Source organism: Anomaloglossus baeobatrachus, chromosome 7, assembly GCF_048569485.1.
Source record: "Anomaloglossus baeobatrachus isolate aAnoBae1 chromosome 7, aAnoBae1.hap1, whole genome shotgun sequence".
NCBI lineage: Eukaryota > Metazoa > Chordata > Amphibia > Anura > Aromobatidae > Anomaloglossus > Anomaloglossus baeobatrachus.
Genome location: NC_134359.1, coordinates 180,493,460 through 180,509,034, shown reverse-complemented (window position 1 = coordinate 180,509,034; position 15,575 = coordinate 180,493,460). Strand labels below are relative to the sequence as shown.

At 49.0% G+C, this 15,575-nt stretch overlaps 1 protein-coding gene across 1 annotated transcript in view; it reads left to right on the top strand.

Annotated features, from left to right (window-relative positions):
* The window catches only part of STAT1 (signal transducer and activator of transcription 1), an 801,166-nt gene that overhangs the window by 338,103 nt on the left and 447,488 nt on the right, over positions 1-15,575 (top strand). The window contains exon 10 of the mRNA XM_075317825.1: positions 4,320-4,412. Within this exon, the coding sequence (XP_075173940.1) occupies positions 4,320-4,412 (93 nt within the window). The remainder of the gene's footprint in view (positions 1-4,319; positions 4,413-15,575) is intronic.

The following is a 15,575-nucleotide window of genomic DNA, read 5'->3' as shown; positions in this document are numbered from 1 at the left end:
TGGACAAAAATTTCAGTCTCTCGATGTGCAAAACTGATAGAGACATACCCCAAGCGACTTGCAGCTGTAATTGCAGCAAAAGGTGGTGCTACAAAGTATTAACTTAAAGGGGCAGAATAATATTGCCCGCCCCAATTTTCAGTTTATATTTTTTTATAAAAGTTTAAAATAAGCAGTAAATTTCGTTCAACTTCACAATTGTATGCCACTTGTTGATTCTTCACCATAAAATTTAAATTTTTTATCTTTATGTTTGAGGCCCGAAATGAGGGAAAAGGTTGAAAAATTCAAGGGGGCCGAATACATTCGCAAGGCACTGTATAAGAATTTCTTTTATTTTGTTTCCATTATCTGAGGCACCGATGAACGACGCGCCTCCATATAGGTGCTCTTTAAATGGCGCCGTCAGAGTTTAACAGTGGCATTTAACAGATTAACAGTTGTGTTCATAGCTCTGCTCCAAGTTTCACTAGTAATAGGGTATTCAACACTTTAACATAAATCCCCTTAAAACTTAACATTTAATATTGATGTTTAAAATATATATATATATAATATACCACACTATATGATCAAAGTGAAATGGTGCACAGGAGAGAGAGGGAAAAATATCCCTACAATATCCACTCCCTCCTGTACTCTACCTAACCGTGGAGGTTGGCACCCTAAAGATACGTAGTGGCGCCCCCACTCCTCGACGGCTGTCCCTACTGATAACCCTATGAGCCCCTAGCCAAGGATAATGTGCAGTGCAAGCAATTAAAGTGCAGTGCCAACATATATATAAAGTGACTTGTGCAAAAACTGGAGCTCATAAAAAGCCTCAATTGATAAGAGGCCACAATCCTATCTCAAATGAGACCCTCGATAGTAGCAGGGACAGCCAGACTTAGCTTTTTATGCCTCAACGCGTTTCACCATCTCATGGTTCATCAGGAGGCCGATGTCCATATACAGTGGTATGATAGACCAGTGGCAGTAACCGTGCTGCCAGATTCACATGATACTAAGGGGCCACCAGGTGAATAATCAACCTTCTAACCCCTCATGGGTCCTCCAGTCCAGGTGTTAATCAATGAGCTAAATCGTTACCTTAGTTATTGTCCGAAGGAGGCCACTTTTCCCCTCCTCCACATGCTCTGGCCATGATGCCCGTGCTCACTTCCGCGTTCCTCAGTGGAACACACGCGTGCACCGCCCCCATACACGTGGGGCCGCGTCAATGCGCGTGCCCCAGGGGGCGGAGACCTGATCGCACATGAGTACACCCACAACTATGGTGTATGGTGTACTGCTCACTTCCGCGTTCCAATGTGGAACGCACATGCGACCCGCCCCCACATACCCTGTGGGGCCGTGTCTATGCGCACGCTCCAGGGGGCGGATCGCATTCGCATATAAGCACATAACCGCTTATGCTCACTTCCGCGTTCCAAGGTGGAACGCACGTGCGACCCGCCCCCACATATCTGGTAGGGCCGTGTCTATGCGCACGCTCCAGGGGGCGGATCGCAAATCGCATCAAAGCACAGCACAGTGCACAGGGGCAGATTAAAATGGTACCTTCATCACTTCCGCGTTCCACAGTGGAACGCATGCCTATGACACTCCTGTATTACATTCTCAGCAAACAGAATATTCGATCCTAAAACATCAGTATCAACAATGCAATGGGTAGTAGTGCAATAGAGGGGATGCCCAAACTGCTTATATCCCATCCCAAAAATATATAAGGAGGGAATAACAATTCCCATGTTAAGGAAGGAGGAGGGGTGGATATTCCAGCCGGGCCTCCTGTGGAGTACACTAACCAAGGGTATCGCAAAATATAGATATTTCCCCCAACACACTCTGGGTATGGAGGACCCCCAATTTGATATTTAATTAAGAAAATATACGCTGTCCTGACCCAGACAGCCACCGCCCAACTTCCCCTCTTAAGACCCCTTATAGTATCACCTTGTTACAAACACTTGGGGGACATCCGCAACAAGCGGGATACCCCCCTGGCCAGGCACATGATTGAGAAACATGGGGGAAATCCACACCAACTTTCCTTCTGCGTCATGGAAGTTGTCAAGCCTAATGCAAGAGGGGGGGATTTCGACAGGTGTATATTACAGAAGGAGAGCGAATGGACCTTCAGACTGGACTCCCTCACCCCTGGGGGGATTAATGAGCAGATATCCTATACGTGTTTTTTGTAACAAGGTGATACTATAAGGGGTCTTAAGAGGGGAAGTTGGGCGGTGGCTGTCTGGGTCAGGACAGCGTATATTTTCTTAATTAAATATCAAATTGGGGGTCCTCCATACCCAGAGTGTGTTGGGGGAAATATCTATATTTTGCGATACCCTTGGTTAGTGTACTCCACAGGAGGCCCGGCTGGAATATCCACCCCTCCTCCTTCCTTAACATGGGAATTGTTATTCCCTCCTTATATATTTTTGGGATGGGATATAAGCAGTTTGGGCATCCCCTCTATTGCACTACTACCCATTGCATTGTTGATACTGATGTTTTAGGATCGAATATTCTGTTTGCTGAGAATGTAATACAGGAGTGTCATAGGCATGCGTTCCACTGTGGAACGCGGAAGTGATGAAGGTACCATTTTAATCTGCCCCTGTGCACTGTGCTGTGCTTTGATGCGATTTGCGATCCGCCCCCTGGAGCGTGCGCATAGACACGGCCCTACCAGATATGTGGGGGCGGGTCGCACGTGCGTTCCACCTTGGAACGCGGAAGTGAGCATAAGCGGTTATGTGCTTATATGCGAATGCGATCCGCCCCCTGGAGCGTGCGCATAGACGCGGCCCCACAGGGTATGTGGGGGCGGGTCGCATGTGCGTTCCACATTGGAACGCGGAAGTGAGCAGTACACCATACACCATAGTTGTGGGTGTACTCATGTGCGATCAGGTCTCCGCCCCCTGGGGCACGCGCATTGACGCGGCCCCACGTGTATGGGGGCGGTGCACGCGTGCGTTCCACTGAGGAACGCGGAAGTGAGCACGGGCATCATGGCCAGAGCATGTGGAGGAGGGGAAAAGTGGCCTCCTTCGGACAATAACTAAGGTAACGATTTAGCTCATTGATTAACACCTGGACTGGAGGACCCATGAGGGGTTATAAGGTTGATTATTCACCTGGTGGCCCCTTAGTATCATGTGAATCTGGCAGCACGGTTACTGCCACTGGTCTATCATACCACTGTATATGGACATCGGCCTCCTGATGAACCATGAGATGGTGAAACGCGTTGAGGCATAAAAAGCTAAGTCTGGCTGTCCCTGCTACTATCGAGGGTCTCATTTGAGATAGGATTGTGGCCTCTTATCAATTGAGGCTTTTTATGAGCTCCAGTTTTTGCACAAGTCACTTTATATATATGTTGGCACTGCACTTTAATTGCTTGCACTGCACATTATCCTTGGCTAGGGGCTCATAGGGTTATCAGTAGGGACAGCCGTCGAGGAGTGGGGGCGCCACTACGTATCTTTAGGGTGCCAACCTCCACGGTTAGGTAGAGTACAGGAGGGAGTGGATATTGTAGGGATATTTTTCCCTCTCTCTCCTGTGCACCATTTCACTTTGATCATATAGTGTGGTATATTATATATATATATTTTAAACATCAATATTAAATGTTAAGTTTTAAGGGGATTTATGTTAAAGTCATAGCTCTGCTCCACCCACAGCTGTTAGAGGCAGGTCCTGGCTGTGTGCTGCAGCCATTGTCTTCCCTATGCTTCTTTAAGGTCCTGTTATGTTTATAGGTAAATGCAGTAAAAACTATATAGAATTCAAAAAAGCTCTGGCACATCAGAGTAGCAGGATGAAGCTCCGCAGAAAGATGAAGGTACTAGACCAAAACGTTCTGTCACGGGGCAGTGTCAGTCCCCCTCAGCTGTGCTCTCATGCAGACACATGTTGAGAATATCTCTTTAATTTGTCTGTAAGGTTATTAATACATGCTTTAGCACCCTATATTTTGACATTTATTTATGCACGTTATTATTTCCACTAATGTTTTTGTATATAATTTCTTGGATTTCATGTAGGAGAGTGAAGAAATACACTTGTATTCACTTGGCATTTTAGAGTGTTGTGTTGCCTTGACCTCCTCATGTTCTAGATTGGAACTTGTGTACTGTAGTGTAAAACCTTTTAAGTGTCTTGGATATTCATTCTTCTTTTGCAAAAGCAAATGGTTCTTTTTTTATCTCCTCTATGAGCGCTTTGTTGTGAGAGTTGGAATTTTCAATGCAATTATGTTGGGGTTTATATTACTTATCATATATTTTGTTTCCGTACAGCTCATTTGTGGTGGAGAGGCAGCCCTGTATGCCAACGCACCCACAGCGGCCTTTGGTTTTAAAGACTAGCGTTCAGTTCACAGTGAAATTAAGGTACTGAAAACTACTTAATTTTAGAATCTAAATTTTTAAATTATTTACATTTGACGTTTCTGGAACTCACCATAGGTACTTTATGGTCTAAAGGGGGCTTTACACGCTACGATATCGTTAATGAATTATCGTCGGGGTCACATTGTTTGTGACGCACACCCAGTGTCATTAACGATATCGCAGTGTGTAAAACTTAAGAGTAATCTGCAACGATCGCAAAAGAAGGCAAAATCGTTTGCCGCGGAGAGGTCGTCCTGAAATAAAAAATCGTTTTTTGTTTTTTAGCAATGTTGTTTGTCGTTCCTGCGGCAGCACACATCACTATGTGTGACACCGCAGGAGCGACAAACATCTCCTTACCTGCCTCCACTGGCAATGCAGAAGGAAGGTGGTGGGAGGGATGTTTACGTCCCGCTCATCTCTGCCCCTCCGCTTCTATTGGACGGCTGCCGTGTGACGTCGCTGTGATGCCGCAAGACCCGCCCCCTTAGAAAGGAGGCGGTTCGCCGGCCAGAGCGACGTCGCAGAGCAGGTATGTGCGTGTGACGCTTCCGTAGCGATAATGTTCACTACGGCAGCGATCACCACATATCGGCTGTACGACGGGGGCGGGTGCTATCGCGCTCGACATCGCTAGCAATTGCTAGCAATGTCGCAGCGTGTAAAGCCCGCTTAAGTCTTGTTAAAAATGTGTAGATTTGTAATCTAGTATGAAATTACAATGGCATCAGAAATCCAACCATTATAAGGGTCTTTGTAGGAGTTTACTACTACTTCTACTACTACTTTTACTACGTTTTTAGTGCATTTTTTACGTCACAGAGATCCACCTAAATACATGTGTTTCCTTCTCCCAGCAAAGTCTATGAGATTTATATTTTGCTGTCTGCAAAGTGCATCTTTTTTTGGCTGCATTTTTGAAGATGCAGCATGTCAATTATTTTTGCGTCTTGTTCCTGCATTTCGGAGGACTAGCAGATTAATCTCCCGCTGACTCTGGGTCGGCAGGGGATTGATCCCTGGTATGTGGCTAGATGCCGTTTTCCATAAAGTCAATGGGGACCACAATATGTCACACTGCTCTCACAGCCTGTCATTCACTTCCCGGGCCTCTCATTACCTTCACTGAGTATGCACTTCTTTTCTTGCCCAACGGTGGCTGTGATTAGTTGCAGTCAGACGAGCCCCCACCCTGAGTGACAGCATGCCTGACTGCAACCAATCAATCAATCAATTACACTGGTGGGCAGGTCTGTATCGTACAGTAAAATAAATAAATAAAATATATTGGCATAGTATCCCCCCATAATTTGATACCAGCACAGATAAAGCACAACAGCTGGGGTTGATATTCTCAGGCTTGGGATACCCATGATTATTGGGCACCCCCTAGCCTAAAAATATCTGCTAGCAGCTGCCCGGAATTGCATGCATTAGCTGCAACAGCCCCGGCACTTTATCCAGCTCTTCCCAAATTGCTCTGGTGTGGTTGCAATTGAAGTAGTAAGGAGTTAATAACAGCCCACAGCTGCCACTAAGTCCTAAATTAGTAATGGCAGCAGTCTACCTGAGACACCCCCTATCACTAATCTGTAAGTGAAATGAAATAAACACAAACACCAAAATACTTTATTTGGAATAAAAGACAAAAAAACACTCTCACCAACCCCAATACCCTCCAGGTCCGACATAATTCACACGTGGTCCCAAGACGCTTCCAGCACTGCTACATATCTGAAGATCACAGTGAGCGCCATAGAGCAATACTGCCCGCTGTGAAGTTCAGGCTGCAACTGAAGTGACCCGCGTGCTCAGTGGTTACGTCACTCAGGTTAGCCTTGGCCACAGTATGGCCACGGCCTCTACCTATGACAGCAAATCACCTGAGTGACATCCCGCTGATTGTGCGTCTCACTTCAGTTGCGGCCTGATTTGCAGTCACATGTGGAGAACTCCAGCTGTGGCCGCGAGTAACCTAAGTGTTGCCACCACTTATCGTGCGGCTCACTTCATTTACTATGGAGCTCACAGCGGGCAGTCTTGTTCTATGGAGCGTGCTGTGACCTTCAGATATGTAGCAGTGCTGGAAGCATCGTGGGACTTAATGTGGATTACTTCGGACCTGGAGGAGTCTTTGGGGGTTAATAAAGTGGTGAAAGAGGGTGCTTTTTGTCTTATTTCAAATAAAGGATTTTTTGGGTGTTTGTGTTTATTTAATTTCACTTACAGATTAGTGCTGGGGGGTGTCTCAAAGATGCCTGCCATCACAGCTAGGGGTTAGTAGCACCTGTGGGCTTATTACCCAGATTTCCACCGCACCAGGGCAACGGGAAGAGTAGCAGCTGCTTAGTTGCAGCTATGGGCTTATTTCCCAGATTGCCACCGCACCAGGGCAACGGGAAGAGTCAGGCCCAGCGTCAGTATTGGCGCGCATCTTACAGATGCACCACTTCTGGGGCGGCTGTGGGCTGCTATTGTTAGGCTGGAAAGGGACAAATAACAATGGCTCTTCCCACCCAAATAATATCAGCCCCCAGTTATCTGCTGTACCTTGGCTGGTTTTAGAAAAATGTGGGGGAACCCAAATCATTTTTTTTTTTTTTTTAAATAAATCAAATAATTAAAAAAAAAAAGCATGGGATCCCCTCTATTTTTCACAACTAGCCAAGGTACAGCACACAGCTGAGGGTTGCAGCCTGCAGCTCCTGCTGTTTCTGTGCTGGATATGAAAAATGGGGGGACTCCACGTCATTTTAACAAAAAAAAATTAAAAAAACATCTGGCCAAGCTAGCTATCCCTTTATCAATCTATTCTGTTATTTTATTCTATCGGTTCTTTCATATTATCTATTTTTTATGTTCTATTATCTATCTATTATCTATTATCAGCTATTCTCTATCTAGTCTAGCTATCTATCAATTATCCTATCCTATCATTGTTTCTCTTTTAAAAAAATGCATTAACAAAATGCGGCAAAATGAAATGCATTTTTTTGGGCCACAAGCTGCATTTTCTGAGACCACAGGAAAAAGATGCAGTCAAGATGCACTTAGAAAAAAGATGCAGTGTGGAAACATAGTCTTAAGCTACTTACAGGACCTTCCCTGTACACACATAGGTGAGACCTGTAAATCAGCTAGAATGGTGCGAGGAGAAGCTGGACGGAGCATTGTTAGGTCAGCTCTTTCCTTGTAGTTCCATGTTGGCTTTCTCCCTGCACTTTTGGAGGTGATTGACAGGTCTCTCCTTACTCACAAGAGAGAGACCTACCAATGCACTACAAGCAGTGCAGGGAGCCTCTGTCTAGTCATTGGCCAGGTCTTCAAACAATGTTTTTTTGAAAACGCTGGGACATTTCGGAGAAATATATACTTGACGACAATTGTGAAGCCAGACTTCTGATTCACAGTGCCCATAGTTCTGGCATTGTGAATAAAGTGACAGGTTCCATTTACATTTCAGTTTAAAACTAAATGCACTTTTATATACATCTTTTAGACTGCACATCTAAGGCCCCAAAATAACTTCAGCAAATGCCCACAAGAAGAATATTTATATTTTTGCTTGCTTTGTTTATTGCCTAAAACGATCTTTGTGTAAAAAAAAAAAATTGACCCCCCCCCCTGGGAATTATGAATTATGCATAGTCACCCTCTTCCCGCCAACTGTTCTGATCCCTGCACTCAGTCTATCCACCACTGTTGTTGGCTTTTGTTTCAATAAATTGTTTGAGATGAGGCAATCACCATTGCATGTTTTCACTTAAATGTCCTACTTTCATGATAAAATATCACTGTAGTGTGAACTTTTTATGTTTTCCATAAATTCCACTCGAAAGCCAAATATCCCTAAGTTTTTGACAGTAGTGTATATAGACACAACACAAATCAATGTAAAAAATGCCTAAAACCATGGTCGGACTGGGCTGTGATAGGCCTACCAGGATAATTGCCTCTAGGGGCCCGCACTATAGCTGCCATAAACATTTGTATTACTTGTTCATTTTCGGGTTTTCTCAGTATAACATACGCCTTTTAGCAAACTCTACAGTGTGCAGAAGAGAACTGTATTGTGCTCTGCATATATCACAGGATTTCTTGTAGCATCTTATTTATTGTAGTTAATAATGGAATCTATTAGTTACAGTAAGTCGCAGTTTCTCTATCGCTTTCATTGGGGGACACAGGACCATGGGTGTATGCTGCTGTGGCTAGGAGGATGACACTAAGTGAACATAAAAAGAGTTAGCTCCACCCTGGCAGTTTACACCCCGAGCCGGAGGCGGATCTATGCCAGTTTTTTGCTTAGTGTCGTAGGAGGCTGAAGTGGGCCCATATCTCTGTTGGCCAACCTCAGCCTAGGGCTGATAGCCCTAGGCTATCCCTTTTTTTCCGTTTTTTTTTCCGTGCGTTACGGCGCCGCTCAGCCTTCTCATCTCTTCTAGGCTTTTGTCTCTTCTGCAGGGTCAAAGGCCCAGCATCAGAGAGAACCCTCGTCTTCTCCGTCGCTACGGGGTACCGTCCCCTGGGTCGCTTGAGGCGACCCCAGGCCCTATCCCCCTCCGGCCCCATGGTACCACCCCAGGGGCTGCTTGGGGTTGAGCATTTTTATTTTTTCTAAGGGCACACACTCCCCATCGACCCCTATGGTACCGTCCCAAGGGGTACTTCTGGTGGAGGCGGCGAGGAATTATCGGCATCAGGATCGCAGGTCGGCAGCGCAGGAGCGCTCACAGCACCAGGCCTCCCACAGCGTCCTTTCCTGGTACCCTGGGCCCAGGCAGAGAATCGGTTCGCTGCAGCGCAGGAGCGCTCTGCAGTCTCCCTCACAGCTACCCAGCCCCCCTCCCTGATGCCTTCCAGGAGCAGACTTCACTCACCAGGGGCCGCAGCAGTCGAGGATGGGACCTGTGGACCCGAGCGACGCGCATGGACGCAGGTAAGATCTGCTCCGCGCGTGGCCGCCGCTCACTAATTTAGTCCCCGACTTCGGGCCTACCTCGCCCTTGGCCTGCCCCCCGCATTTTCTGCCCAGCGACAGCCAGCTCACCACCCCAGCACGCCCCCCGCAGAAAAAAAAAAAAAAGGCCAATGCCCGCGCTTTCTGCAAACGGCTCACTTCAGCACAGGCAGGCCGGTGAGCAGCAACAGCGTTTTTTCCTGCGGTGGTTCCAGCTACTCTGAAGCCCCTGCTGACCCGGGAGGGACACAGGCCTGGGTGAGTGCTGCTCCGGTTTAGGACCAGCGAACCTTTTACACTTTTTTTTCTTCATCCTATCTCCTGTCTCCTCCCTAGTGTCTCTAGTAGCAGCCTCCTGAGCAGCCATGCCTAACTCTAAATCTTCCCGATCCAAACAGGCCCCCTTTATAATGCATTTTGCGTGCTCGTCCTGCAACGAAAAATTCTCCCAAGGCCAGGCTACCCCCCTCTGCTCAGCTTGCGTCCCTGACCCGCAGCCCACGCAGATTACCCCGGACGCCGCCAGCCCCCCGTCCTCATAGCTACTGCAGCAGTACAGGACGCCCCGGGCCCCAATGCGCTCCCTCCCCCGGAGTGGCTGACTTCGCTCTCCCAGTCGGTGGATTCTCTGTCAAGGGCATCTCTGACCATCGCGCAGGCTTTGCAGTCGCTCCCTATGCTCAGTCATGCCCCGCAGGTCCAGCCGTCGCAAGTCGACAGTCCATCTGATCCAGACCCGGCTACTGGAGCGCGGAAGCGCGTCTTCCAATTCCTCCCAGAGGTCTCTCTCCCCTCCAAGGCCCGAGTGCCACTCGTCGCGGGGACCGTCTAATTTGTCAGGAGAAGAGTCGGATGCAGCCTCACTGCTGTACTCGGATCAGGCAGCCGATGTCAGGCGTATGGTGGACAGCCTGGTCGACGCGGTGAATACAACGCTGAAGCTCCAGCCGGACTCTGCCACCACCCAGAGCTCACAGGTATCTTTCAAACGAGTTAAACGTGTCTACAGGTATTTCTGCGATCATCCGGAATTCGCTGAGATCCTCCGCAAGCACAGACAGCAACCGGACAAGACGTTCAACAATGGTAAGTCTATTGATTTACACTATCCCTTCCCCGAGAGTCTCAGGAAAGAATGGGCAGGCTCACCGGTGGTCGACCCGCCGATTTCCCGTCTGGCCTCGCATACAGTTCTATCCCTGCCGCAGGGGACATCGCTCCGAGACGCCACGGATCGGAACATCGAGAGATTCGCCCGTTCGGCTTTCGAGGCAGCAGGCGCTGCCCTGTCGCCGGCTTTCGCAGCCGTCTGGGTAGCTAAGGCCATGATGACATGGGCCAACACCCTCCGCAGAGGCCTTCGCTCACAGTCTAGCGATCCCGAGCTCGTCAACATGGCGGCACAGATTGTTCTAGCGGGTGAGTATATCATTAACGCATCTCTGTCTACAGCCAACTGCGCAGCACAAGCGGCCAGCAACACGGTGGCAATCCGCCGGGCGGTCTTGCTCAGAGCCTGGAATGCAGATGCGGCTTCAAAGAAATCCCTTACCGCCCTCCCATTTGCAGGAGGCCGGCTGTTTGGGGACAGGCTCGATCAGATTATCGCCGAGGCTACGGGAGGAAAGAGCACCTCCCTTCCCCAGCTGAGACCAAGACGTATCCCGCGCCGCCAGCCGACCTCAGGTTTTCATCCTTTTCGCAGCTTCAGTTCCACTACACAGCCTAGGAGGAACAGATCCCCACAGAGAAACAGGAAGAACCCGTTGTGACGACATGGACTCTCATGGGTTAAAGTTTCTTAAAATCCAGCCAGACAGCATGATAGATTGTCTATAGATGGGGGAGAAGTCCCTCATTGTTTTTACAAGACTCTTGTTGACTCAATGTAATTGTGTTGGCCACTGAAAGCTAGACATATTGTTCTCCAGACATTTCCAGTAACCATTGTATTGTAGTTGTGTATTGATAATGTAATTACCTTAGTAGCCATTGTCTAGTCGGTGACTCCCAGTTTACATGTACACCCTCAGTCTTTCTATGCACATCATTTAAATGAACATTGTCCATGCAGCTTGAAATTCCTCCAATGGGAGAAGCAATCTTGTCCAACCAATCGATGAGGACGCAGTGTATCCAAGTGGAAGGTTGTGGCTATAAAAAGGACTTCTTTAAGCCACCAGGGGTTTGTTGATGAAGGTTGATGGATCCAGTCTAAGCTCTTTGGAGCTGACTAGAGGATCAGGATATCTTATGGCTTCAATCTAGGGACTCCGGACCCGGTTGGAGACCATATCTACAGCCTAGGGATTTCGACTCCGGCTGCCAGGATTTTAACATCAAACCAGGTCTACCTAAGGAGGACACTCAGGTTGGGACAGTTCAGTCACCTGTTACAGACTTTGCAGACCTCAGACAGCTTGGAACCTGTGAGGCATGGACATTCTAAATCCCTGGTGAGCCAGCGGAAGGGTGAGACTCTGTTGCCTGTTACATTTGTGTGTTTTGCTGATTATGTGTTATGTGCTGTTAATTGTTTGGGGATCCAATAAAGTCTAATTATTGTGGTTCCCTCACCCTGTGTTGTCTAAGTAGTGTTACGCCCACGGTTAAGGAGGCCGGCGTTCAGTTGGGATGAGCCCTGAGCCACGCTGTCTTTCTAAAGGCGGCAGGTTTTAGTGGACGAGAGCGCTCACTGAGCCCCGTGTCTCCACACCCGTCTTTCAAAACAAATCCCTCCTGGCGTTCTAGACCACGCAAGCCAGCCAAACCAGCATCTAGATCTCAGCGATACTCCTCCAAATGACTCGTGGTATTCGTGCGCCAGCGCAGACCAGGTGGGGGGGGCGCCTTTCTCTTTTCCAACACGTCTGGCTGCCTTTGATCACAGACGCTTCGGTCAGAGAAATCCTAGTCTCGGGATACAAGATAGAGTTCTCGTCAATTCCTCCAAGTCGTTTTTTCCTTTCCCATCCTCCCGAGTCAGACGCGCGAGCTCGCCCTTTTCTTCACGCCATCGAATCTCTGCTCCGCTCAGGGGTCGTGGTTCCGGTGCCAAATTCGGTACGGTTCAGGGGAGTCTATTCAAACCTCTTCGTTGTCCCCAAAAAGGATGGCACCGTGCGCCCTGTTCTCGACCTAAAAATCCTCAACAGGTACGTCAGACCCCGAAAATTTCGCATGGAGTCCCTCCGATCGGTAATTGCCTCCATGGAGGTCGGCGAATTCCTCGCCTCTCTGGATATACAGGACGCATATCTGCACATCCCGATTGCACATCAGCACCAGAAATTCCTGCGCTTTGCCATGGCAGACGATCATTATCAGTTTACTTCCCTACCTTTCGGCCTTGCGTCTGCGCCTCGAGTGTTCACGAAGGTCATGGCTGCTGCCATGTCGATCCTACATTCCAGAGGAGTTTTGGTGATTCCGTACCTGGACGATTTGCTGATCAAAGGGTCCTCTTTCAACGACTGTCTCCTAAGCGTTCAGGTCACCATCGATACTCTGTCCCGACTTGTTTGGATCATCAATCGGAAGAAGTCCTCTCTGACCCCGGCCCGCCGGATTACCTTCCTAGGCATGGAGTTTGATACCATCCAAGGACGCGTGACCCTCCCACAGGAAAAGATCCTCCGGAAGGATATCCAGACCCTCCACCATTCCAGAGCGGTGTCCATACGATTTGGTATGAGGGCCCTCGATCGGATGGTGGCGGCAATAGAGGCGGTTCCGTTTGCTCGCTTCCACCTTCGCCCCCTTCAGCTATATCTGCTGCACAAATGGGACAAGTCTCTATTCACCTTGGATCGCAAGATACATTTGTCCCCGGAAGTCCGCCACTCACTGCTCTGGTGGACCAACAGACACAATCTCTCCAAAGGAACGTCATTCTTACCGGTACACTGGTGGACAGTCACCACCGATGCCAGCCTTCTGGGCTGGGGAGCAGTGTTCGTCATCACACGGCTCACGGTCAGTGGTCCCCCCGGGAAAGCCGGCTCCCGATCAACGTTTTGGAGATCAGAGCGGTCTTACGAGCCCTGCAAGCTTTTCAGCGCCTTATACAGGGGTCTCCAATCAGAATACAGTCGGACAACGCCACGGTGGTGGCATACATCAATCACCAGGGCGGCACGAGGAGCGTCATGGCAATGAGAGAGGTGAAGAAGATCGTACAGTGGACGGAGTCTCACCACTCCAGGATCTCCGCGGTACATATTCCCGGCGTCGAAAATTGGGCGGCCGACTATCTCAGCAGACAGGGTCTGGCGTCCGGCGAATGGTCTCTCAACAGAGAGGTTTTCGAACAGATCTGCCACAGATGTGGGACTCCGGATGTGGACCTGATGGCCTCGCGGTTCAACAATTAAGTCCCACTGTTCATCTCCCGTTACCACGACCAGCAGGCGCTGGGAGTCGACGCTCTCATTCTTCTGTGGAATCAGTTCAGACTTCCGTTCATCTTCCCACCGCTTCCACTGATCCCAAGAGTCCTCAAGAAAATCAAGGCAGAGGGCATTCCAGTGATTCTCATCGCCCCAGAATGGCCCAGGCGAGCGTGGTTCGCAGAACTTGCACAGCTCGTCGCAGACACCCCATGGCGGCTTCCAGATCGGCCAGACCTGCTGTCGCAGGGTCCGCTCTTCCATCAAAATTCAGGGGTTCTCAATTTGACGGCATGGCTCTTGAATCCTGGCTATTAGCTCAGTCAGGCTTTTCTCCAGGAGTGATACAGACTATGATCAGGGCTCGAAAGCCTTCATCGTCAAAGATCTACTACCGCACCTGGAAAGCCTTTTTTCAGTGGTGTGAGGTCAATGGCAATCCTTCCTCGTTAGTTCTGTCACTCCCGACGCTACTGGCGTTTCTTCAGGCAGGGTTACAAGTGGGTCTCTCGCTGGCAACGATCAAGGGGCAGGTTTCCGCCCTGTCTGTTCTTTTCCAGAGAAATCTAGCATCACGTCCACAGGTCAAGTCGTTCATCCAATGAGTCGCCCATCTGAATCCGCCCTATCGGGCTCCGCTAGAACCATGGGATCTTAATTTGGTTTTAGGATCCCTCCAACTGGCTCCATTTGAACCACTAAAAGAATCTTCATTCTCACACTTGTCCTGGAAAGTGGTCTTTTTGGTGGCGGTCACTTCAATCAGGAGAACGTCTGAACTGGCAGCTCTTTCGTGCCGTTCTCCTTTTCTTGTTTTTCACCAGGACAAGGTCGTCCTGCGCCCGTCTCCTGCGTTCCTGCCGAAGGTGGTGTCTCCTTTTCACCTGAATGAAGAGATCGTGCTTCCATCTTTTTGTCCGGCACCCACTCGCTCCCTGGAGAGGTCACTGCATACTCTGGACTTAGTGCGAGCGCTCAGGACTTGCGTCTCAAGAACTGCGCCGTTCCGCAAATCAGACAACTTGTTCGTCCTGCCTTCTAGTTCCAAGAAGGGCATGCCGGCGTCCAAGGCTACCATTGCCAGATGGATCAGGTCAGCCATTTCGGAGTCCTACCGAATCAGGGACAAGTCCCCTTCGAGGGGAGTAAGAGCCCATTCCACCCGGGCAGTTGGGGCGTCTTGGGCAATCAAACACCAGGCTTCAGCCGAGCAAGTCTGCAAAGCCGCCACGTGGTCCAGTCTTCATACCTTTACCAGGTTTTACAAGGTCCACACCCAGGCATCAGCAGATGCCTGCCTTGGGAGAAAGGTGTTGCAGACGGCCGTCGCTCACCTCTAAAAAGGTAACAAACTTTGGACAGAGCTTTCCTACAGAAGATTTGTGTTTTGTTTGGATCTGTAGGACTGCTTATGTACCCACCCAGGGACTGCTTTTGGACGTCCCATGGTCCTGTGTCCCCCAATGAAAGCGATAGAAGGATTTTTGTGTACTCACCGTAAAATCTCTTTCTCTGAGTCTTCATTGGGGGACACAGCACCCACCCTGTTTGGATTGTGAGGTCTTCATTTGCCGGATGTTCCCGTTATATACGTGTCCATAAGGCACTGTGTTTCACCACACGTTGTTTTTTCTCTTTGTATTACATTGTTTAGTTATGGTTGTTCAGGGCTCTCCTACTACTGCTTTTACACTATAACTGGCATAGATCCGCCTCCGGCTCGGGGTGTACACTGCCAGGGAGGAGCTAACTTTTTATGTTCACTTAGTGTCAGCCTCCTAGCCACAGCAGCATACACCCATGGTCCTGTGTCCC